Below are 22,898 nucleotides of genomic sequence, written 5' to 3'. Positions count from 1 at the left end.
AAACTAGACACTCTTACATTATACAAATGGCAAACTCCAGCAGGTTTTTGAGCTCATACTTTTCTGCTATCTCAGCGTCTGCGTCTTGAACTTGCAATTTGCATTCTGGAAATAACTCAATGGGATAACTCACAGTAGCGCACTTCATTATAGATGATGATTGAAGTCTGTTAGGAATGCATCTTTTAATGGCAACCGAAGGAGGAGGAGTGCGGCTCTGGATGTGAATGGAGTTTAAGAGAGGTTAGAAACCAGCATTAGTACATTTAACATTACTCAACTTTGTAAGCCGAACATATCCAAATTCAATTTAAAACAATCCTCCAAGATTACATTCAAAACCAGTGGTTTAAACGGGGCAGGGGTGTGACACCCAACACTCCCAGCTGATCAGTTCTTCCCCTGGGGCCAGCTGGAACTGCTCAGTTGTGGAGCTTCATGGCTGTCAACTGTATAAGTGGCTACAGCTGGATATGGCATACCATCCCCTATTGATTAAAATAGGGAGCGGATATGCAGCAACCAGCTGTGGCCACTATACAGTTGACAAAGCTGTGAAGCTCCACAACTGAGCAGTTCCGGCCATCGCTGGCACCAGGGCCCACTGATCAGCAAGGGTGCTGGGTGTGGCACCCCCACCACATGCCAAACTCTGGCCCACAGGGTGATTATATTTGGCCCGCGATGCTGGCACCAACCCCCCGTTAATACTGTATGGAGGACTATGTGGGGCCCATTATACTGCATGGAGGATTAAGTGGGGCCCATTATACAGCATGGAGGATTAAGTGGGGCCCATTATTCTGTATGGAGCACTATGTGGGGCCCATTATACTGGATGGAGGATTAAGTGGGGCCCATTATACTGCATGGAGGATTAAGTAGGGCCCATTATACTGCATGAAGGACTATGTGGGGCCCATTATACTGTATGGGGGACTATGTGGGGCCCATTATACATATAAATGTTGGCCCGCAACTTTGTTAAAGTTTTTTTTTTTTTTATTTAGGCCCTCTCTGTATTTGAGTTTGACATCCCTGACTTAGACAATGATTATCTATCCTAAGGGTATGTGCACACGGTCGGTATTGGCAGCGCTTTGAACGCAGCATACTTTAAGCTGCGTCCAAAGCGCTGCACGCAGGTGAATCCGCATGTGTTCATTGAACCATGCGGATTCACAACATTCTATACATTCCACTAGTGTCTCCGCAAGAGAAACTGACATGCTGCGGTCTGGAAAGACGCACCGTATGTCTGTGTGCGCGGGTGAGCCGCAGGTGCAGGGGAACGCATAGTGGGCATAGGATTTCTTGAAATCCCATCCCCTATGCTGTAACATCTGGCCGCTGCGTGCAATCCGCAGCAATTACTGATTGTGTGCACGTACCCTAAGGATGCCTCAGTTTTCAAGTCCTAGACAACCCCGTAGCACCCGTGCTGCTGCAGTCTTTCAGTTTCCCTGCAGAATCACTTAAAAGGGGTTGTTCACATTCAGGAAAACAGGCCCCAAACTGTGAAAATACCTGAAATAAACTCAGCAGGAACTCACCCTTGTCGAGTCCAGAGCCGGCTCCCTAGCTCCGTCCCAATAGTTTGTCCGCAGTGGTAACATCACAACAACAGCGCGCATCACCAGTGTAGCTAATCACTGAGCTCAGCATTCACACCACTGAGCTCCATGACTGGCCAGAGCGGCAATACTCGCTGTTAAGACGTCACCACTGCAGGCAAAACACATTGGACCACATCAGAGGTGAGGAACCAGTGTTGGACTCAAGGAGGACGAGTACCTACCTACCTGTTGAGTTTTATTATTTTAGGTATTTTAGTTTGTGGCCCACTTTCCTGAAAGTGGTCAACCCCTTTAAGACTGTATGATCGATCATAGTGGCCACAGTTTTCAGTCACAGCGTGACTGCTGAGTGAACGTAGCCTAATGGCACATGTAGATCAGCAGAAAGTCAGCTAATTGTTTTCAATCATCAACCATGTAAACATGGTGGCAATCACCTGATGATCAAAAACTGATTTGTCAGGTGATTCGCTAGTAGTTTATGCCAACATAAACTACCATCTTAACCGAAATCACCTCACCACGGTGTAAAACAAGGAATGCGCTGCCAACAAAATGTTGCTGTATGGGGACAAAATGAGTGTTCATGATCATCCTGTCCTCATCAGTTTGTGTCGGCCTGTGTAATCAGATCAGTAAAGTGTCAAGCTCAAGCAGTCTAAATAAGCCATAAAATGAGATAGTTACCATGGAGTTATGTAAACCTCTTTTAGTTCCACATAATGGTTATTTGTAAATCACTACATTACTTTGCGGTTATGATGTATTCTAATGAAGATGTCCGTGCAGCTTTAGAGATGTGCAGGTACTGGAAGCTTTCGCTCCTGCCCTTCACTGATCAGATTAGTGTTCGGAAGGAGGAGAGTTGTTCCTTCAGTAATTTGGACTGATGTGATATCAGCATTATTGTCGAGAACGTGAAACTGCCTGCAGACTATAAGACACACAAACTTTTTAGCAAGGTATATACTGTACACACACACAAGATATGGCTGAAAGGACAACCCAGGATTTTCTATATTGTAGGCAGATCCCCCACAATCTTCAAGGCGTATTGTAGATCTTTTTTTCTTAACACTGTAGAGGTCTGATATGATGAATTTCTCCACAAGTCAGTTGCTAGTTTCTGGACATGCAGCTTTTGGATGTTAAACAGTTTTAAGATACTCCTACAATGTTCTTTTAAGTTCAACATGTGATCCATCTGTGTGATCAATATATTTTTCCTTAAAGTAGATTTTGCACTTCACTAAAGCCATTAATACCGACCTTCTGTCATTCCAATAGTTAGATCTTGGAAATATGTTCCAGGTTGATATATTTTGTTTGCACCATTTCCAATCACAGTTTTCCAGATCTGTAAGAGGAAGACACTCCATTTTTTAGAGGTATGCATGTTGATTCACTGCAAATTAAACTTCTTGAACATGAAGAAAAAAAAAAAAGTCAATGCAAATGTCTACATTCCAAGGACAAGTCACATCTGGAGTTGAATGTTAAAACAATTGAGACGGGCAGTTTCATGTTCTCCTTTTAGTACATACGAAAGCTCACGAAATATACAGTGTAGTATTGTGTTGTAGACATTTCTAAACCATAGCACATGTGAAAAAGTTTATGTAGATTTCCTTCCCAAACAAACAAAACCTGGTTTAAAAGTTTATTAGGTAATTCTTTACACTGATATTAAAATATATATAAATGTGCAGAAACAAGTTTAGAAAACTGTAATTATACAGTCATTAAGAAATACCCTTCACTAAATTAAGCTCAAGAGGAAAAACCTAAGACACTTGTAAAGGGCAAGATGCCATCTGCAATCCTTCCAGAAACCCTTCATATGCTCTCACATAATGTAAAATTCTTTGAGCATGAATCAAGGTATAGTTATCATATATAACAATGGAGCGAAAAAAAAAATCATACCACACAAGCAAATACATCTAGAATAATGCAAAACTGATTACAGCAAAAGTGCTTTCCTGATACTATATTAATTGCAACATTTATGTATCAGATTGTGAATAGAGTAACAATCCTGCTCTTCACCTCACGCAAATGGTATTTACAGCACTGTCCGTATGGTACATCTTATAAATAAGGCTGGATGCGTCCTTCCTTCCGAAGCCGGGATGGGTGGCGCTGGAGTCAGCGTGTGCATATACCGCACTACAGTGCCTTATTATTGAAGACAGTGCGCACGCGCCAGTTGTCGCCATTATCCCTATGGCCGGGGCATGTACACTGCTATGTTAACATTGTAGTACATTTCTTCAATAAAATGGCGCCAGAGTCAGTACATGCCACAATCTCTGGCGCCATTTTATTGAAGACACTGTATATGTGAATTCGCAGACACAGTGTCGCACCAGGTAGCGCGGTATGCGCTGACTCTGGCGCCATTTTATTGAAGCATTGTACTACTAAATTAACATAGCACTGCGCACGCCCACACTCCGATGCATTTTTAATTATGTGGTTTATAGAGAAGTTTTTGTACAATAAAAAAGTTTGCTTTCAGCTAATACATTAATAAAATTAAAAATGTACCAATAAAAATGCTCACCACCCGGGCGTAGTACAGGTTCAGTAGCTAGTTACTATTGTAATTGAATATACATATGGACACTGTATACACATATATACGTATCAGTGGAGGAATTGACATCCACTAGCCATATGCTGTAGACATGCAGAGAACAGTCGTCATCAAAAACAGACTGCACTCAGGGGACACTCGCCACAGTGAAGTGTCACTCCAGAAAATACTACACTAAATCACGAGTAGCCGTAGTCAGTACATTTAGGTGATCACTCTTCTCCCCGCTGGCTATAACCACGCATGGGTTTATTGTTAGAGACGCACACCGACTAACGCCAGCTTATTGACTTTTCCATGCATTCCAGAATGGCGGTGCATCGGACATGGTGGATATGTGTGCACAATCACAATGAACATTGAAGATTGAGTAATGGTTTAACATGTCTATCGGTTGTCATTAGCTAGTGGAGTGTCCCCTTAGAAAGTGCTTTTAGTTGTCTATAGAAAGTAATTTATGAAACCATGAAAACCTGTGTACAGAGCTCATCTGACAGATCTACAGTCTTTGCTTTGTTTGCACATATTAAAAGATTGACAAAAAAGTTTGGCGTAGCTGTTATTGACTACACATCTTCCACAGTCCAAAATTCTAAGGGCAGTTTCTATATAATCTGCCCCTGCACATAGCAGTCTGTAATATTAATGGAGGTGTACACGTCCTGTTACAGGGATATGGGGGACGTGTTAACAGATCCAAGCATTTACAGATATTTGCTAGTGAAAGAGAGCTGAACTGCTTAAGTAGTTTACAAAATATGACCGGACCAAAACAAGCACTTTTAACCTTTTTTGTCATCCCTATTCTCTGAGATTGTAAACTCTTGTGAGCAGGACCATGGCTCCACGTGTTCAATATTTTGTTACTCTGATTTTAATTTTGCAGGCATCATCTGAACTGTAAAGTGCTGCAGGACATGTAGGCGATAAAGATATTATAATTGAATACAGGCTTTGCGTTATCCGCTTATTTAACATTAAGATTCAGGGACCTGGATCTAGTAAACACCTACAGTTACACCAAGTTTTGATGGCATTTGGGAAATCAGCCTTTAAAAAGAGCGTGGTAACATGTTGATCAGTGGGGTCTGACCACTAGGAACCGCACCGATCGGCTGAACAGAGAATTTTTATCCTTGATAGGAAAATGTTTTTTCTACTAGAATGAAGCAGCATTGAGCATGCCCGATCTGCACTGCATCCAACCCCTATGGAGAATGAATGGAGTAGCAGTCAGGCCGACCTGCTGCTTCATTTTCCTTAAAAAAAAATTAAAAAAAAAATTCCACGTCTGGTATAAAAAAATCCCCCCCTTTTCACTAAAAAAGCAATTCTAGGAGCGCAGTCAGACGACTGTATGAATTGGAACGAGACTGGAACGCAGTGAATGGCCTGGCTGGCAGCTGCATAGAAACACATGAAGCTGTCACACTCAGGTCGGGAGAGCCACCGGCAAGTCAGTGCACTGCGTTGCGATCTAGGTTTGATTTATGTGACCGTTTGACTGCGCCCTACCTTGAACTGCTATAAACACTGCACCATGAACAGGTGAACTGTAGGCAATATTTCTGGAAGCTAAAAGAAAAAAAAAAATAAAGTGACAACTATTCTGGATGCAATTTTGTGGCACTCCAGTGTTATTGTCACCCCCATCCCTACGAGAGTAAACTATAAAGGATGTCTGACTTAAGCTGTAGTTACAAAATTGATTATTTATTGCAAAATAATCATGAACAAGCGGTCTAAATAAGGCTGATTTTGCAATAGCTTTGCAGTGTAAAATGGCTGCCAATCACTTGATAAACGAGCAGTCTGTTTATCGGATGGAAAAAAAAATAAAAAAATTTGCTGTATTGCTAGATCTAAAAACTGTCAGAACGGCTGCACCCTTTAAACTTAGTGGTACATGGTTGGATTCAGCTTCCATTTGCCTACATAAGGCTGCTCGCAGATGAAGTAGCAAAAACCTGCTGACAGATTCCCTTTAAACGTGTACAGATCGGTGGTCGTACAATGCCACCAGTCGGCCCATGTAAAGGGACCCAAAGACAATAGACAAACTGTCTTACTGATATTTTACACAACAGCTTGGACCACCCTTCCCCCCAGAACAGAATCTTAGCTGTCCCCTCAAAATGGCTGTACATATATGCCATTGATCTATTCTCTCTCTCTACAGGACTGCCAGTTATCCAAACTCTGTACACATCTGGCATACCCACAGAGAGTGATTTTAGCTATGGGACGAATGTACGGCCACTGTTCCAACTCTTTTTGGGCATTTCAAAGCTCCAATCTCAGGATCAGTGAGGATACAAGTGTTGGGACCCACACTGAACCTATGTTTCCATTGGATAGGCGATTACCTAAAAGACTGTTCCAAACATTTAAAGTTTAGATACAAAAAGACATCAAGCAACAAGACGAGTGCTTGCTTTATCCCAAACAGTATAGCCACGAGTCAGATTCGTGCACCTATAGCTTGCAGAAATCCATTTGCTTGATGTCAAAGCAACTACATTCAGATTAGAAGATTTTTAGGTGAGGAAATTTCTAAAACTAATTGGTCATGTGCAATGATAAGCGAGTATGTTCTGCTAACCTTTTCGGCGAGCACCGAGTAGTTACAGCTGTTCGGTGATATGGTTGAATCGCTCCCGTGTGCATGATTTGCGACTGTTTGACAGCTTTAATACATGTGAGGAATGTCTATTTCTTACACATTCCTCTCATGTACTAAAGCTGTCAAACAGTCGCAAATCATGCACACGGGAGCGATTTAACCTCATCACCGAGCAGCTGTAAATACTCGGAGCTCGGCCCGAGCATACTCGGCAAAAGGGTTAACAAAACATACTCGCTCATCACTAGTCATGTGTGCCTGGCTATGAGCCTTCCCAGGAATCCTTCTCAAGTTAGTTATCCTCAAAAGGACAAGATCATCACAGCTATCATTTGTTTAGCTGTGTGACTAATTATATATGTTAGCACATTAAAACTAACAGTCTCACAGTGGCATGAAAAAGCATCTCTGTCTATTTGCTTAAATAGATTTGCTTCTTAAATCGGTGACACCTCCGGATGGTGTATATCTGTCTTGTTATAGAGGTTCTTCTATTCTGTAGCAGGATAGATATACACCATCAGGAGCTGACATTAAATGCTTACTGCGCATTGGCGAAATTCACTTCAGCTAACCATCTATTGTGCTAGGGTGCCTCCTGTCTGGCCTTTCAGACATGACGTTGGGAACGTTGGAATTGAATCTCCTAATCCTTTTGTTCGGCGGGAATGTGTGGCAAATTTTAGCATTATTGCTACATTAAAGGCACATATTGTTTGTAATTGTACAAATTGTTTGCTCTTGAAATCCCTGGCATCTTCTTGCGGTACATACATGGCCGCTGTACTGATTCCCTTTACAGAGGGAGACAAATTATCAGGATGTTAGAGTGGCCTCAGAAAAAAACTGCAAGCAGACTTGATGCTGCCAAAAAGTCTTAAATCTCAAAAATGGTTAATTCTTCAAATAAAACTTTTTTTTTTTTTTTTTTTTTTAGCATAAACCAATCATTTTTGAGATGCTACCGTCTAATCAGCTTCCATCTGAATGCTGTTTTTTTGTCAGCCGCTTTAAACCTTTGATTATCTTCCGGATCCCTTTGCTGCAGGGATTGAAGAGACCTTACACTTGCTGGGAGGTGCAGGTCCCAGATGTTCAGAGTTGTGCCTATTCCCCGCACAACTTTGCAAGGTTAGCATTGCACCAACACTAGTTGTTTTCAAATCCTTGCAGTCAATATGGCACTAGTGAGCACCTTTTTTTGCTTGCCTTTTTCATAAGTTATCAGGAGATGGCAGAAAGTTTAAAAGCAAATAATCTGCAGGGCTTTCTATTAAAGAAGTTGTCCACTACTTTTTCATTGATGACCTATACGTAGGATAGGGCAATTGTTTGATTGGCCGGGGTCCCGCACCCGGCACCCCCGCCGATTAGCCGTTATCGGAGCCGGAGGCCGGTAATGCTTACCTGCAGTGCTTGGCAGTCTAGCTGTAGTGGCCGCCGCAGGTAATGCACATCCGCCTCCCACTGAATTGAATAGGAGGCGGATGTGCAGTACCCGCGGCGGCCAAGCACCGTACGTAAGCACTTCCAGCCACCGGCGTCCATAAAAGCTGGTCGGTGGGAGTGCCGGGTGCGGGACCCAGGCCGATCAAACATTGATGCCCTGTCCTACAGATAAGGCGTCAATGAAAAAGTAGTGGACAACTTCTTTAAATGTTGAATGAGCTAGGGCACACAAAGAAAACACATTAATTTCATGCTCTACAGTAAAGCCAGGTCTAGTTCATGAATGTAACTGTGGCCGTGTTCACCCAGACCACATTTAGCTCAATGAGCAGGACATCACTGCGGACTTTACTGCAGAACACTGGTTCTTCTGATTTTGTTCTTGACACTGCTCTTATGAGGACAGAAAACTCAGGAAATCGTCAAACTCATTGGCACTTTTGTTTACAAAATCCTTTGTTCTTTGTCTGATTTTCAGGATTTCTTCATCTTGGTGCAGAAGTTCATCTTCCTGCAATATAATGATGGGAACAATTTAACAAAACCCTTAAAAAGGAGATGTCCACTACTTGAGACAGTCCCTTTTCAGTCACGATGTTCCACCAAAATAAAATAAATACCTATACTCACCTCCGGTACCGATCCAGCGGTGTCCACATTGGCTCTCCCGGGGTTGACATGACATTATGCTATGTGAGCATAATGTCATGTCAACCCCGGGAGCAGCCACTTCACTCTCCCCTCGGGCAAATCTGATATCTGGAAGAAGTGAGACAGCAACTGCAGCTCTGACTCTCTCCAGATGACAATTACCTCCGGGGGAGGGGGGGGGGGGGATGAGTGAAGCGGACGCTAATTAGCTGCAGGGCTCAAGAGGCATAATGTCATGTAAGCCCCGGGAGAGCCAATATGGACACCGCTGGAACGGCGCTTGCCGGGAGTATAGCTGATATTATACTTCGGGGGCACATAATGATTGAAAAGGGATTGTCTGAGGAGTGGACAACTTTGTTAAAGTGATGCAGAAGATCTAATATACCTCTCCATGAAAATTGTAATGTCAGCAGGATAAGCAAGGTTAGATTGCATCATTGGTATTCAGTTCTGGCAATTTAGCTCAGTAAGTCCAGTAATTGAAGCTTCTGAGTGGAGTCAAAATAATTTGAGGTCCGTAAAGATTTACAGCTCCACTGTACTAAAACAAGCACTGAATGTACCAATATTTTTAATATTCATATTTTCACACTAAAGGGCTTGTAGCATACACACCTATCCACAGTAGAGGTAATCAATGTATGATCGCTGGGGATGACAGATTCAACCTTCCATCGATTACAAAGTCTCCTTTATTAAATGTTAGTGAGCATGTGCAATCATTGCTCCATGAAATCAACATTAACTGTAAACAGTAATGGAGAACACAGTTGTTCAATAAAGATTCCCCCAAACTTTGGGTGTGTGGAGGTTCCAGCAATCAGACATTTAGGATTTATCTGGTGGATAGGCGATAAATGTGTTAAGGGAACATCCTATAAAAGAGGCTTTCCTATCAAAGTACATTGTTAGGATAAGTCATCACGAAGATCAGCAGAAATCAAACCCCTGGGGTCTCCACCACCAATCATTAAATGTATTAATTTCCAAAACCTTATAATCAGGTACCGAGCTTAGGGCTGACATCAGCCTTGAAGAGCCAGAATGCAATTTGGGGAAAGATGAAGAGGACTAGAAAGTAGACAATAAGAAATATCAGAATGACATCTTACCTCATCGCTGGCGTCAGACTCCACATATGTAGTATCAATTTTAGAGATGCCATTTTCTACAAATTCTTGTAAGTTTTTGGCAACTAAATGCAGCTCTTCTTCCCCATAAGCATAGATGCATCCATTCTCTCCCACAAGTATGATCCACTGCACACTAGGAAGCATGACCTGAATGTTTTCCAAGGTGCCAAATACCTGCATTCTGGTAGGTTTGGGGAGATATAACTCTTCCCAGCTTTCTTGCATAAATTTCTGCCCCATGTAAATAGTGCCACTAAGATCACATAAGCGCAGGTAATAGTCGCTGTTCTCCCATGTTATTAATGTATCCTTATTGTTCTGCACAAATCTTGAGACTGCTTCAAGGTTCTTTTCTGTTAAACAGATTTTACAATCAGATTTATAAAATAACTTATTACGGTGAATAACTACAGACTGCTGAAAAAGGGAAATCGGATAATTAGGCTAAGTCCATATTTACATCAGAGGCTGTTAGACATAATATAACAATGCCATAAGCATGAACAAAGGGATGTCCGGTAAAAACAAGTTATCACCCATCTGCTGTAAGTGACAACTTGTTGATCAGAGGGGGTCCAACCACAGGAACCTGCATCAACCAGCAAACGAACTTTTATCCCATTAAAATGGGGAAGCAGTGTGCATGTGCGACCTGTGCTGCATTCTTTCCATATGGCGCTGCGCTCTGCTTTTCCTGGCAGCCCCATACAGAAAGAATGGAGTGGTAGTCAGCCATAAAACATGCCACTCCCATTTTGTAGCGGGAATAAAATTTCCCATTTTGCCGATAGGTGCAGGTACCAGTGACACGACACTCAATAATTAGCAAGTCACCATGTTATAGAGCAGTGGGAGATGGCTAGACAAACAGTTTTTTGAGAAAAAATTCAGTATAACTGTTTTAGCCATCTGATATCTAGGATTTTCAGTCTAGTGGGCGATCCAATCAGTGATTGTAAAATTGTACATACAAGGAAAGCTGTCAAAGAAAACTGTCAGTCACTGATAGGACACTGGACAAAAAAAAAAAAAAAAAATCAGAGAAAGAGCAGAGGATTAAAAGAATAAAACACAAGTGATGCTGAGTCTTCTCACAAAATTATATATCAATCTACTCAGCTCCCCCTGGTCTAGAACATGGTGCCGGCAAATTGGACTGCATTTTCATGGTAAGCGGTTCCCTTTAAATGCCTCTCTCAATCTTTGACAGTGGCATTTCAATAGGACATGTGCCAATGCTCATGCACACTGACTCCCATTTGCCCCCTGCAATGCAATCGCAGGGAACCAATGAGTAACTATGAAGGCCATGAGCCAGCTGAAGACCATCGTTGCTGTCGTCTCAGTCCTCCTGTGTAGGTCAGCTGTTGGTTGACCAAGGAGAGCAAGATTTTCACTATATACAGCAATACTGTGCTATTGGTTGACTGCAGGTTCAAGTCCCGTAAGGGGGGTAACAATGTAAAAAAAAATAAAGAAGACAGTTGTTAAAAATATAAGATCAAGTCACCCCTTTTACCCTGTTAAACATATTTAGTATTGCAGTGTTCGTAAAAGCCCAATATATTAAACTATGAAATTAATCCAATCGGTAAATGCAAAGAAAAAAAACAAACAAATCTAGAATTGCTTTTTTTGGTCACCTCACCGGAGGAGGAGGAGGATAAAAATGGTACGGTTCTCGAAATATGGTGACACAAAGTAAAACATTGTTGGAAAAAAAAGAAAAAATTTTTTTTTTTACTTTGTGTCACTATATTTCAAGAACCGTACCATTTTTATTTCTCTGCTACATCTTATTTTTTTTTTAAAACAACATTCTTATACTTTTGTATGACCATGACACCCAAATGTGGGAAAACTGAATAAGGGGGACATGGACAGAACACGTACATGAAAAATGAACATCTCAATGAAGCCTTAGATATATAGGAAACGCATTAGCTATGCCAAACTTGGTTATCCAGCAAGTGTAGCATCCTCCCTCTAAAATGTTAGCCACCCCCTCTCTCACTGGTCACACCTGATGAGATTGGTAGCAGTATGACAGAGTGCTGATGACCTCCCAGCATTTCCTCTGTGCGTCACTGGCTCTGTAGTACACTTGGTAATAAATCTATGAGGACAGAAGACTACCAGCATTCAGAATGGCAGAGCTGCCCACTGTGCAGCACCTCTGATTGCAAACAGAAAGAGGAGGGGGTGGGGGCATAAAGCTTTCCATTCAGCAAAAAAGGCTCATGTACAGCTCCGTGCATCTGCTCTCACCTCCTGCTCAGCTTCATGTGTTGATGTAAGGGTGAAACTGATTTTCAAAAGTGAAAATGCATTTACAAGCGTCAGACACCTATAAAAGGCATGACTGCGACCCCTGCTTGTCTGAAAGCTATGGCTAGCACTTGGATCATTCCAAATACTTACGATCTTTTTCCAGAATCTGAATGAGTTCTTTTCCTTTTAAGTGAAACTGGTTGAGCTCTTTTACTATCCTGTCTGGGGAAGATAACTCCTGGATAGATGAAGGACCTTCAGAATTAGAGAGTTCTCTTCTTGGTTGCTTTCCATTTGTAATTTTGTAAGACGACTTGTGAAATCCATTTTTTCTATGTAAAGTAATATACATATATCAATCTACAAATACATATGTAGATGTACAAATATATATCATTTAAAAAAAAAAAAAAAAAAAAAAAAAAAAAAAACACCACACAAAAAAAACAATGTCATGTGGGCAGTCCCTAAGACAATATAAGGGGTACAATGTCTTCCAGAGAAAATCACAAACAGCACATGTACATGGAAAACTGATGCCTTAATGAGCCCTTTAAGGGGTTGTCCAGGACTATTTTATATATTTTTAACTATCGGCCTAAATACAAAACAAAAACAAAAACAAAAAAAAAAACACAGGTAGTTGCTAACACAAGCAACTACCTCCCTGTTCTATTTGGCACTGGCTCAGAGCAGCTCCACGTCAACAGAGCAGGCTAACTGCGAGGTCCGGCTGTCAACCAGCATGACATTGGCAATAATACCCAGTCAACAGAGCAGAGCTGAAGAGAAGCCGCTGCTGTCGACATCAGAAGCCGCTGAATCGCTGGTAGGAGCCGTCTGTGATCGTTCTGTGCCAGGAGAGATTGGTGCAGGGCACAGCAGGCAGGCAGTTAGCAACTACCTGCCTGTTAGTTCTTAAGCCCATAGTTAAAAACTAAATTGTCCTGGATAACCCGTTTAACCCTGATGTTCTGATCTCATTTACTATACACTTGTACTGTTTCGGGTCAATATGACCCGACCTATAAAAAAAAAAAAAATGTTGATTTTACCTACTGTGTTTTTATTTGAATACCTATTTCATTATTAAACTGTATGTGAACATGGTTGATCATAAATGAAAAATGAAATTAAAACTTATTTATTTTTTTTCAGAAAAAGGTTATACGGGCTGTTTGCAATTATGTTCGCTTTATAGCATTCTGCACACAAATAACAAACATGCTTTAGATTTCTATTACTATAACATGAAATCTAACTAAATATAATGTTGTGTTAACATATTTTATAAAACAAATGAAAAAAAAAAAAAGAAAAACTGAAGTTATCTCTAAAAAAGGTTGAACAGGTTCATGCATTATTACACAATAATAAAACACATGTCCTTTACGTAGATATTTTGCACACCCAGCACATGTCAGATTTGTTTTATTTTCACAAGAAGATGGACAAAAGCTACACCTCTTCCTTTTTTGGCTGGTAGCTGTATTGGTGGAGGCTGTGGAGTCTTTCTTGAGCATGCTGCTGGACACTCTTCACAATGGCTGCTGCTCCTTCACATCTGGAATTTACTTTTCTGGCTTCGATATACAGCCTAACAAGGGATTTTCCTAATTCTTCAATAAAAATTCTTTTATGCAGCTTATTTCTGTTCCAATTGGGGTTGATTTCTCTCCATAAAACAAATGTGTCGTATGCCGAAACATCTACAATGTTGTAAAATATCATCGTTGGCCAACGATTAGTTTTGCGTTTGCATGTGTATGTTGATATTGCTTGATCTAGTGTATCAACTGCCCTTTTTGTGGCATTATAATCTAATATCATGTCCGGCTTTCTGTCTTCTCGATTACTTATTGCATTGTCATGGTGCATTGTGCTCATTAGAATTACTTGTGTCCTCTCTCACAGAATTTAAAGAGAACTGACTGGATGAGTACTTGCTCACTGATAACAGTGAAAGCTCCACCCTTTTGAATAATGAGATGAAGTACACAGGAAAACAAATACATTTTTCAGGCAGAAATAATTAGTGACGTGTTGAACAGTATAAAATGTTATCGGGTCATATTGACCCGAACAGTACAAGTGTAACATTCAGCGTGTAGCAAAAAGTAAACAAAAAAAGAACACTCATAGTAAGAACCCCTCAAATGAGGAAAAGTCACTTAATCACAAGTTTCAGATCCGCATAATAAATAATCTGCAGGGTCTCTAATTTCATTTTGGGTCATATGGACCCTAACAGAACAGCAGGGTTAAGCAAAGTTGATTAGTGGGGTAATAGTAGCATCAAGGATCTTGCTGCACGTGTGCAATGTATCTGCTGCAAAGCCTGCATGAATTAGGTGCAGAATTTGCATTGGATTGAGATATGAATATCAGAATATGCTTGGTAAACGGTGAAAATCTGCAACATGCTCCAATTTGATTGCTGAATTTTCCAACTACATATAGCTTGAAACCTCATCTATTTGTATTGTATGCTACAGTGGATTTGCAGAGCAGTATTTTGAACCACAAACCTGCCATGTCTAAACATGACCTCGCTGACTATATTCTTGAAAGCTCCTGTATAAAGATGAAAGTGCATGCAATACTGCTCCTCCATATGCAATCACAGAACTTCTGAAGCAAGCAATCCATGTATGAAGCAGTTATAATGCACTTACTTGTCTGCATCTTTGGAATTCTGACCGGATGAAGAGTGCTCTATGTAGTCACTGCAGAGCAACATCTGGTATTTATACACAGTACAGCAATGCATGCAGTCCAGCTCTGTTAAAACACAATAAATCATTTATTTCTACAGTTAATCCGATGAAGGGAGGCACATTAGGGTAACAGAAAACCAAATAGGCAACATTCCTACCGGCCCATCCTGGTTTATCGGCAGCAGACTAAGTTAGACAGTCTTTATAAGACTATGTTCCCAGTCAGGAGCCGCTGCGGGTTTGACGCTGAATGTTATGCAGTGTCAAACCCGCAGCGGCTAGCTGCTACAGCATAGTAGATGGGATTTGTAGAAATGCCATGTCCACTATGCGTTCATCTGATGAGGCTGCAGGTCACCCACGGAGACGGACATGAGGCGCATCTTTCCAGACCGCAGCATGTCAATTTCTCTAGCAAAGTCACTAGTCTCCGCAAAAGAGATTAAATCACTACAATATATTGAATGCTGTGAGTCCACATGGTTCAATTAACACATGCGGATTCACCTGCGTTCATATAAAGCAGCACTGCCTGTATGGATCGTGTGCACAAACCCTAAGGCTGTGTGCCCACGATGCGTTTTTTAAGCATTTCAGCGGAAAAGCTTAAAAAACGCTTGGTAGAAGGCCTGCAATGTTCCCCAATGATAATCCGCATGTGCTGTGCACATGCTGCGGAAATTTCCGCTGAGGATTATGATTGCGGAAAAATCGACAGCACTACCATTAATTTTGCATAATCGCGGCATTTTCGCCGCTATAGACTTGCATTGAATCGCATAATATCTGCATCACTACATGTGCACATGAGGATATTAAGCGATTCAATGTGCGGATGGTACCCGGGTCTGAAGAAGAGGAGACTCTCCTCCAGACCCGGGTCCCATAGTACCTGTAAAAAATAAAAAAAAAATAATTTAAAATAAAAAATAAACATTATACTTACCTTCTGATGTCCCCCGGTCTCCTTTGCGATGTGTCCTGGCTCCCGGGCGGCTCGCGATGGTCTAAAAAGGACCTTCCATGACGTCATTTAGTCATGTGACGGGTCACGCGACCGCTGACGTCGGTGGTCGGGTGACCTGTCACATGACTAAATGACGTCATGGAAGGTCCTTCTAGACCACCGAGAGCCGCCCAACACGCCGGGCGCCATCAGAAGGCGAGTATAATGTTTATTTTTTACCACTCTTTTACTATTAACTTGGTCACACTTGGCCGGTTGCATGGATTTATATAGTGTGACCAAGTTGTCAAGCCCTTTTCCAAGTGATGCCAAAATAGCTTGGAAAAGCGCTTGACAACCTGCATGCGAAATCACATGTGAAAAACGCGAGACATATGCTTGTCCCTGGCAGAAAAACGCATGTAAAATCCCCATGCGTTTTTTTCTGCCAGGGAGATGCAGAAACGCTCAGGAAAAAATCCGGAGCATTTCTGCATCGTGGGCACATAGCCTAAGTGTCACAGGACACTGACAGCATCTACCAGATTTACAGATATGATCTTAGTAGTGAACCAGACATTGCTTTCATGGAGCTTACACCTTTGACCATTGGACAGTCACCTTGCTCTTGTCCCCACAAACATGCGTGCTTGCATCAGCCATATATAGGTAGACAAGCCCTGCCAGAAGCCTATCCCCAAGGGGAGCAACAAATCAAACATCCAGTTTTGCACCTTTGAATGCAGACTTTAGCTAGAATCCATTCTAGAAGTCGTGATCAATGTAAGGCTGTGTTCACATGTCCACTAATCATCCATTAGAACAGATCCAGCAGCAAGCCACTGGCAAAAAATTTGTGCAGACAACTTTTTGACAGTTTTTAAAAAACTGATTTCAGCTGGATCTGTTTTTAACATTGAAGTCTATGAAAAATGGACACGTTAATGGCTTTCCATTGTTCTCCCATTTGAAACTGATCAGTTTATTCATTACAGCATGTGGAAAAATAAACATTTAACATATATTACTGAATATAAACTGTCAAGTAATCTGCTATTTGAAACTGATCCTGTAAGCAAAAAACAGAGATAGTCAGTAAAAAGTAGCAATGCTACATTTTAAAGGTTTTCCTGTTTTATCTCCACAAGTTATTTTCTATGAGGGTTTCTTTTTTGTTTAACAAGCTGGAGCGGTTGGTCCATAAGTCAAGTGTGTCCCATAATAATATAACATTTTATTTCCCTTTGTTTTTAATTAAAGTGGTAGAACCACAAGAAGAACCAGGCCTTCTGGAATTCAGTGTAAGACAAATAACGAACTAATATGGTTTTAAACTATTTATTAGTCCTCTATTTGAACATATCCTTTGTTCGCATAGATAATGCGTTGTACTACTTATGCATAGCTGTGCATTATCCAGAACGGCAGCGTTGGGCTACAGTCCCACAATCAATTTTTGACATTGCAGAATTTTACTTCGGTTTTATCATTGGGTTTTTGTCACTGCACTTTTTGTCTGTTTGGTGGGTCATATTTAACCCCTTAAAAGCCCAAGGCGTACTAATACGTACCTGCGCCCTGGACTTTAAGAGCCAGGTACATATTAGTATGCCCTGTTGATTTCACCTGCACACAGGCGGTGCAGGCGCGATCACCGCCGGGTGTCAGCTGATTGTCACAGCTGACACCCGGTGCTATGTACAGGGAGCGGTCCCGCACAGCTCCCGGCACATTAACCCCTGCAATGCTGCGAAGTCAATCATAGCATTGTGGGGGCAAGGGGAGGTGATCGCGATACTCACCTCTCCTGCCAGCGTCCAACGCTGTCTGAAGCGGCTTCCCGGATGTTGCCATGACAACATCCGGGTCACCAGACAGCAGGAAGATACTTTAATCATGCGCAGTGCATGACAAAAGTATCTTCTGCATCTGCAGCGCTGACAGCCTGTATAGCACAGGTATGCTATACAGGTGATCAGAGTAAAAAAAAAAAGTGAAAGTTCCATAGTGGGACAAAGTATAAAAGTAAAAAAAGTGTTAAAAAATGAAAAAATGTAAGTTAATTTTCTTTTCAAATATATAAAAAAAATAATAATAATAATCCACCAAAAATATAAATATAATGTACCCATCAATAATTATTATGAAAAATCAAAACAAAGCAGTAAAAGTACACATATTTGGTATCGCCGCATCCGGAACGACCTAACCTATAAAACTGTCCCACTAGTTAACCCCTTTAGTGAACAAGGTAAAAATAATAAATAAAAAACGAAGCAAAAAACAATGCTTTATCATCATACCGCCAAACAAAAAATGGAATAACACGCGATCAAAAAGATGAATATAAATAAAAATGGTACCGCTGAAAACGTCATCTCGTCCCGCAAAAAAAAAAAACTGCCATACAGCTCCATCATCCGAAAAATAAAAAAAGTTATAGCTCTCAGAATAAAGAGATGCAAAAAAATAATTTTTTCTATAAAATAGCTTTCATTGTGTAAAAGCGCCAAAACATAGAAAAACAATATAAATGTGGATCCAGAGTTTTTGTTTATTCTGCCTCCGAAAAAATTGGAATAGAAAGCGATTAAAAAAATGTTACGTGCCTGAAAATGGCACCAATAACGTCAACTCATCCCGCAAAAAAAAAGCCGTCACATGACTCTGTAGGCCAAAATACGGAAAAATTATAGCTCTCAAAATATGGCGATGCAAAAACTAGATTTTACAAAAAAAAAATGCGTCTTTTAGTTTGTGACAGCTGTCAATCATAAAAACCCCATATGATTCTGGTTTTGCTGTAATCGCACCGACCCGAAGAATAAAGTCGTCTAATCACTTATACCGCACGAGGAACGGTGTAAAAAATAAACTCTAGGGTTAGGGTTAAGGTTGGGAATTTTTTCAAAAGTAAAAAAAAAAAAAAAAAAAAAAAAAAAAGACGATGATATGGTGACCAGTGTTGAGGGCAAGTGCTCACTACTTGAGTTTGCATCGGGTGCTCTGGTATGCATTGAGTATCGTGGGTGCTCGAGTGACATGCTCGTGTCTCCGCCCCATATGCTTCGCTGCCAAAAAAAACTTGCGGGGGATCGCCTGCCATGCACGAGCGATCCCCGCATGTTTTTTTGGGGGTGTCTAATAACCGTGAAACATGCGGGCGGGGACTCGAGCATGTCACTCGAGCACCTGCGATAGATTGTGCATACCTGAGTACCCGATTCAAACTCAAGTAGCGAGCACTTGTGCTCAAGACCAATGACAACTTATTCAATATGATGAGCTAATGTTATCAAATTCTGTGTCGTACCTCTGGGTTCAAAATGTTCATTATACCCCTTGATAAAATCCTCGAGGGGTCTAGTTTCCAAAATGGTGTCACTTGTGGGGGGTTTCCACTGTTTAGGCACATCAGGGGCTCTCCAAACGCAACATGGCGTCCACTAATTATTCAAGCAAATTTTACAATCAAAAAGTCAAATGGCGCTCCTTCCCTTCTGAACCCTGCCGTGCGCCCAAACAGTGTTTTTTCCCCACGTATGGGGTATCTGCGTGCTCAGGGGAAATTGCACAACAAGTTTTGGGGTCCATTTTTTCCTGTTACCCCTGTGAAAATAAAAAACTGGGTCTAAAGTAACATTTTTGTGAAGCACCTGAAGGGTTAATAAAGTCCTTGAATGTGGTTTTGAGCATCTTGAGGGGTGCAGTTTTTAGAATGGTGTCACTTTGGGGTATTTTCTGTCATAAAGGCTCCTCAAAGTGACTTCAAATGTGATGTGGTCCCTAAAAAAATGGTTTTGTAAATTTTGTTGGAAAAATTAGAAATTGCTGGTCAGCTTTTAACCCTTATAGCTCCCTAACAAAAAAAAAAAATTGCGTTCCAAAATTGTGCTGATGTAAAGTAGACATGTGGGAAATGTTATTTATTAACTATTTTGTGTGACATATCTCTCTGATTTAAGGGCATAAAGATTAAAATTTTGAAAATTGCAAAATTTTCACCAAATTTCCTTTTTTTTCCACAAATAAATACAAGAGATATCGAAGAAATTTTACCACTATCATGAAGTACAATATGAAAAAAATAATCTCAGAATCAGTGGGATCCGTTGAAGCGTTCCAGAGTAATTACCTCAAAGTGACAGTGGTCAGAATTGTAAAAATTGGCCCGGTCATTAACGCGCAAACCACCCTCGGGGGTAAAGGGGTTAAATAAAGCTGCCTTGTTTTTGACACTCTCATGAGCGGATTATATGCGTTTTTGATGCATTTCCGCCGCGGAAACACACGAAAAATACATGTGCGTTTTTTTATCTGTGTCTAATGCAGAAGTATGGGGAAATTCTGCACAGAAAACTCAGCGTACCCACTAGAGAAATTGTCATGTTGCGGATTGGAAAAAAGCACCGCAAGTGAATTTACGCAGCAAAAAAAAAGCATCATGGGCACACAGCCTTATATTGAACAGAGAAGCCTATTAGATCTCTCCTCCAGCATAATCTAATAGGCATCGGTGTACAGGAGAGGCCATTGTTAGGTCTCTGGTTGCCATAACATTCATCAATACCCTGCAGTGAGACAATAGGTGGAAAGAGAGCGCTGTCCCTGTCAAACCCCTCATGTGCTGTGGTCACTAAATAGGGACATCTGCGGGGTTAAACTGTCAGGATGAACCTGTACCTTGTGATCCCTACACCAAATCTATCAGTGTGTGAAATAAATAATTATATATATATATATATATACACATATATATATATACACACACATCAAATTGCTTTAAGAGGCTTAATGATCAAAGCTTTTGCCTTATCAAGAGTGCAGAAACCCATTAATATCCAGACAGGAAATAGTGTGGCCCTGAAGAGATTTTGGGGTAATGTGCTTCCTTGCTGGTTCCTCCTCACAGCCCCTCAGTAGTTTTCTAATTAAGACCCCTTCTGAGTGATTGTGCCTTCCACTAGGCACCAGGGAAAAGTCCCAAGTACAGGTCATTGCCCCTGTACACAGGAGACACCAATACCTGGTTTGGCCACTAGGGGCGACTCGCTCTTTCCCACCTGAACGCCATACTCCAGTCCCCCTTTTCTCCCTAATTCCCTCCAGTATGAGGAAGATGACCCCAGCGATGGCCGCCTCTATCCGCCTCAGCATCTGGCGCCGCCGCCTCGTTAAAAACCGAAGGAAGGGACATAAAAGCTCAGCTTCCTCACCTGATAAGGAGGGCTCCTAGCGGGGGCGGCAATTGAAGTCCGGGAAAGGTAGTGTATACATAAGGGATATACCTGGAAGAACCAGCCAGATATATCGCAATATGTATACACGACCTCCGCTGCTACCTCTCTCTTCGTTAGCGTAGAAATATATGACTTGTCCCAAAATGGCGCCGGAAGGGCAGCGCTCCTGGTCACATGACGCGCCCCAGCCTCTCAGCCGTCCCTCTTGCTAAGTTTCGTTTACAGCTAAACATGAGAGGAAGTGCCCGGGCTATGTGCGTCATGGGGTGACGGCGCCATTACTCACTGTACTCCATGTCCTGTGTGTGTAGTGACAGCCTGCTGAGCACAGTGTTATAGCTCACAGGACGCCATTACTAGTCTTATATAGTATCTTCTAACTATAGTTCTATGATATCATACACATTAACTATTGTTTCTTTATTGTAAGGCTATAATGTGTTACCTCCTGACTAGTCAGCCACATCCAGCATCTCTATCATCTTATTAGGGTGTGTTCACATTGTGTCTGTTTGGTGGTCCTGTCGGGCTTATATCAGAACCACCCACAAAACAGGATTTGGGCGAAAGTGCCAGACGGAGTGATCATGCGCTCTGCCGTGCATCACTTTCAGGCATGGACGCCTACTGGAGGCGGACACACTGACTTAGAAGACTACCGGAAAATGATGCATAACAGAGCGCACGGTCCCTCTGCCAGCACCATTATAGTCTATGGCCCCATCGGCACATACACCCGAATCCCGTTTTGCTGGTGGTTCTGACATAAGCCCCGATGGGGCCACTGAAGGCGTGAAAGCACCCATATCCAGCTAGAGATGGTGCCAATCGATTCGCAGGACCCAGTCCAGATGTATTTCAGGTTGCGTCTGAATGCGCCAAATGTGGGAGACAATTGGATGTGCTGAGACAAAATTCCAGAGGATGGGGGATGGCCTACTAAAATTTTAGAGGTTATTGGGTGAGGAACATATGAGAATGGTGGAGAGAAGGAGGTCATGTGGGGAGGTATGGAGAGATTAGTTCGGAGATATACGGAGGAGACAGATTATGGATGGCTTTGTAAGTCAGCGTTAGTAATTTGAACTGAATTTGTTGGGGAATTAGAAACCATTGAGGGATTCGCTATGGGGACAGTTAGAGGAGTAGAGTGAGGAGAGAGATGGATTAATTAGCCAGCAGAGATAAGGACAGACTGGAGAGGTGCAAGAGTGTTAGCTGAGAGGCCACAGAGGAGGATGTTGCAGTGGTTGAGGCAGGAGATGATGAGGGCATGCACTAACATTTTAGAAGATTCAGGGTTGAGGAAAGGATGAATTCTAGAAATATTTTTGAGTTAGAGGCGGCAGGAGGTGGTGAGAGCTTAGATGTGTGATTTCAAGGACAGCAGAGTCAAGGGTTACTCTGGGGCAATTGACTTGTGTTACAGGAGAAAGCATGATGTAGTTTATAGTAATAGATAGGTCTTGTAGGGGAATTGAGTGAGGTGGAGGAAAGATGATGAGTTTGGTTTTGTCCACATTGAGTTTTAGAAAGCGTGATGAGAAGAAGGAGGATATGACTGATGGACAATATGTGATTCTTCACAGCAGAGAGGTGACGTCTGGGCCAGAGAGGTAACTATGAGAGTCATCAGCATACAGGTGGTACTGGAAGCCATGGGACTTTATGAGTTGCGCTAGGCCAAAA

At 41.7% G+C, this 22,898-nt stretch overlaps 1 protein-coding gene across 3 annotated transcripts; it reads right to left on the bottom strand.

Annotated features, from left to right (window-relative positions):
* Positions 1 to 170: 170 nt before the first annotated feature.
* LOC141272959 (uncharacterized) lies at positions 171 to 21,382 on the bottom strand. Of its 3 annotated transcripts, none has more exons than XM_073684189.1 (6): positions 21,186 to 21,382; positions 14,982 to 15,087; positions 12,457 to 12,638; positions 10,015 to 10,388; positions 2,847 to 2,934; positions 171 to 217 (listed from the first exon to the last, which is right to left on the bottom strand). In XM_073684189.1, exons 2-6 carry the CDS (start codon positions 15,074 to 15,076, stop codon positions 186 to 188), a joined length of 771 nt encoding a protein of 256 aa, XP_073540290.1. In that variant the 5' UTR covers positions 15,077 to 15,087; positions 21,186 to 21,382; the 3' UTR covers positions 171 to 185. The 3 variants fall into 3 exon arrangements, 2 of the variants coding, with proteins under 2 accessions (XP_073540290.1, XP_073540291.1); XR_012322045.1 differs by lacking the exons at positions 171 to 217; positions 2,847 to 2,934 and adding exons at positions 7,704 to 8,260; positions 8,302 to 8,759; XM_073684190.1 differs by lacking the exons at positions 171 to 217; positions 2,847 to 2,934 and adding an exon at positions 7,704 to 8,759.
* Positions 21,383 to 22,898: the final 1,516 nt, after the last annotated feature.

The sequence above is a fragment of the Phyllobates terribilis genome, unplaced genomic scaffold, assembly GCF_046119375.1.
Source record: "Phyllobates terribilis strain yellow unplaced genomic scaffold, ASM4611937v1 Scaffold_5__5_contigs__length_657084704, whole genome shotgun sequence".
Taxonomy (NCBI): domain Eukaryota; kingdom Metazoa; phylum Chordata; class Amphibia; order Anura; family Dendrobatidae; genus Phyllobates; species Phyllobates terribilis.
The sequence above is the reverse complement of the archived record's forward strand: the minus strand, read 5'-3'. Positions and strand labels throughout refer to the sequence as shown.

Excerpts from the sequence above, each read along its gene's own strand:
- LOC141272959 (XM_073684189.1), bottom strand. The coding sequence starts at position 15,076 with ATGCATTGCTGTACTGTGTATAAATACCAGATGTTGCTCTGCAGTGAC. Across the intron at positions 2,935-10,014 it reads AGTCTGACGCCAGCGATGAG|ATCTGGAAAACTGTGATTGG; the intron begins GTAAGATGTCAT and ends TTCCTCTTACAG. Across the intron at positions 218-2,846 it reads AACTATTGGAATGACAGAAG|AGCCGCACTCCTCCTCCTTC; the intron begins GTCGGTATTAAT and ends ATTCACATCCAG.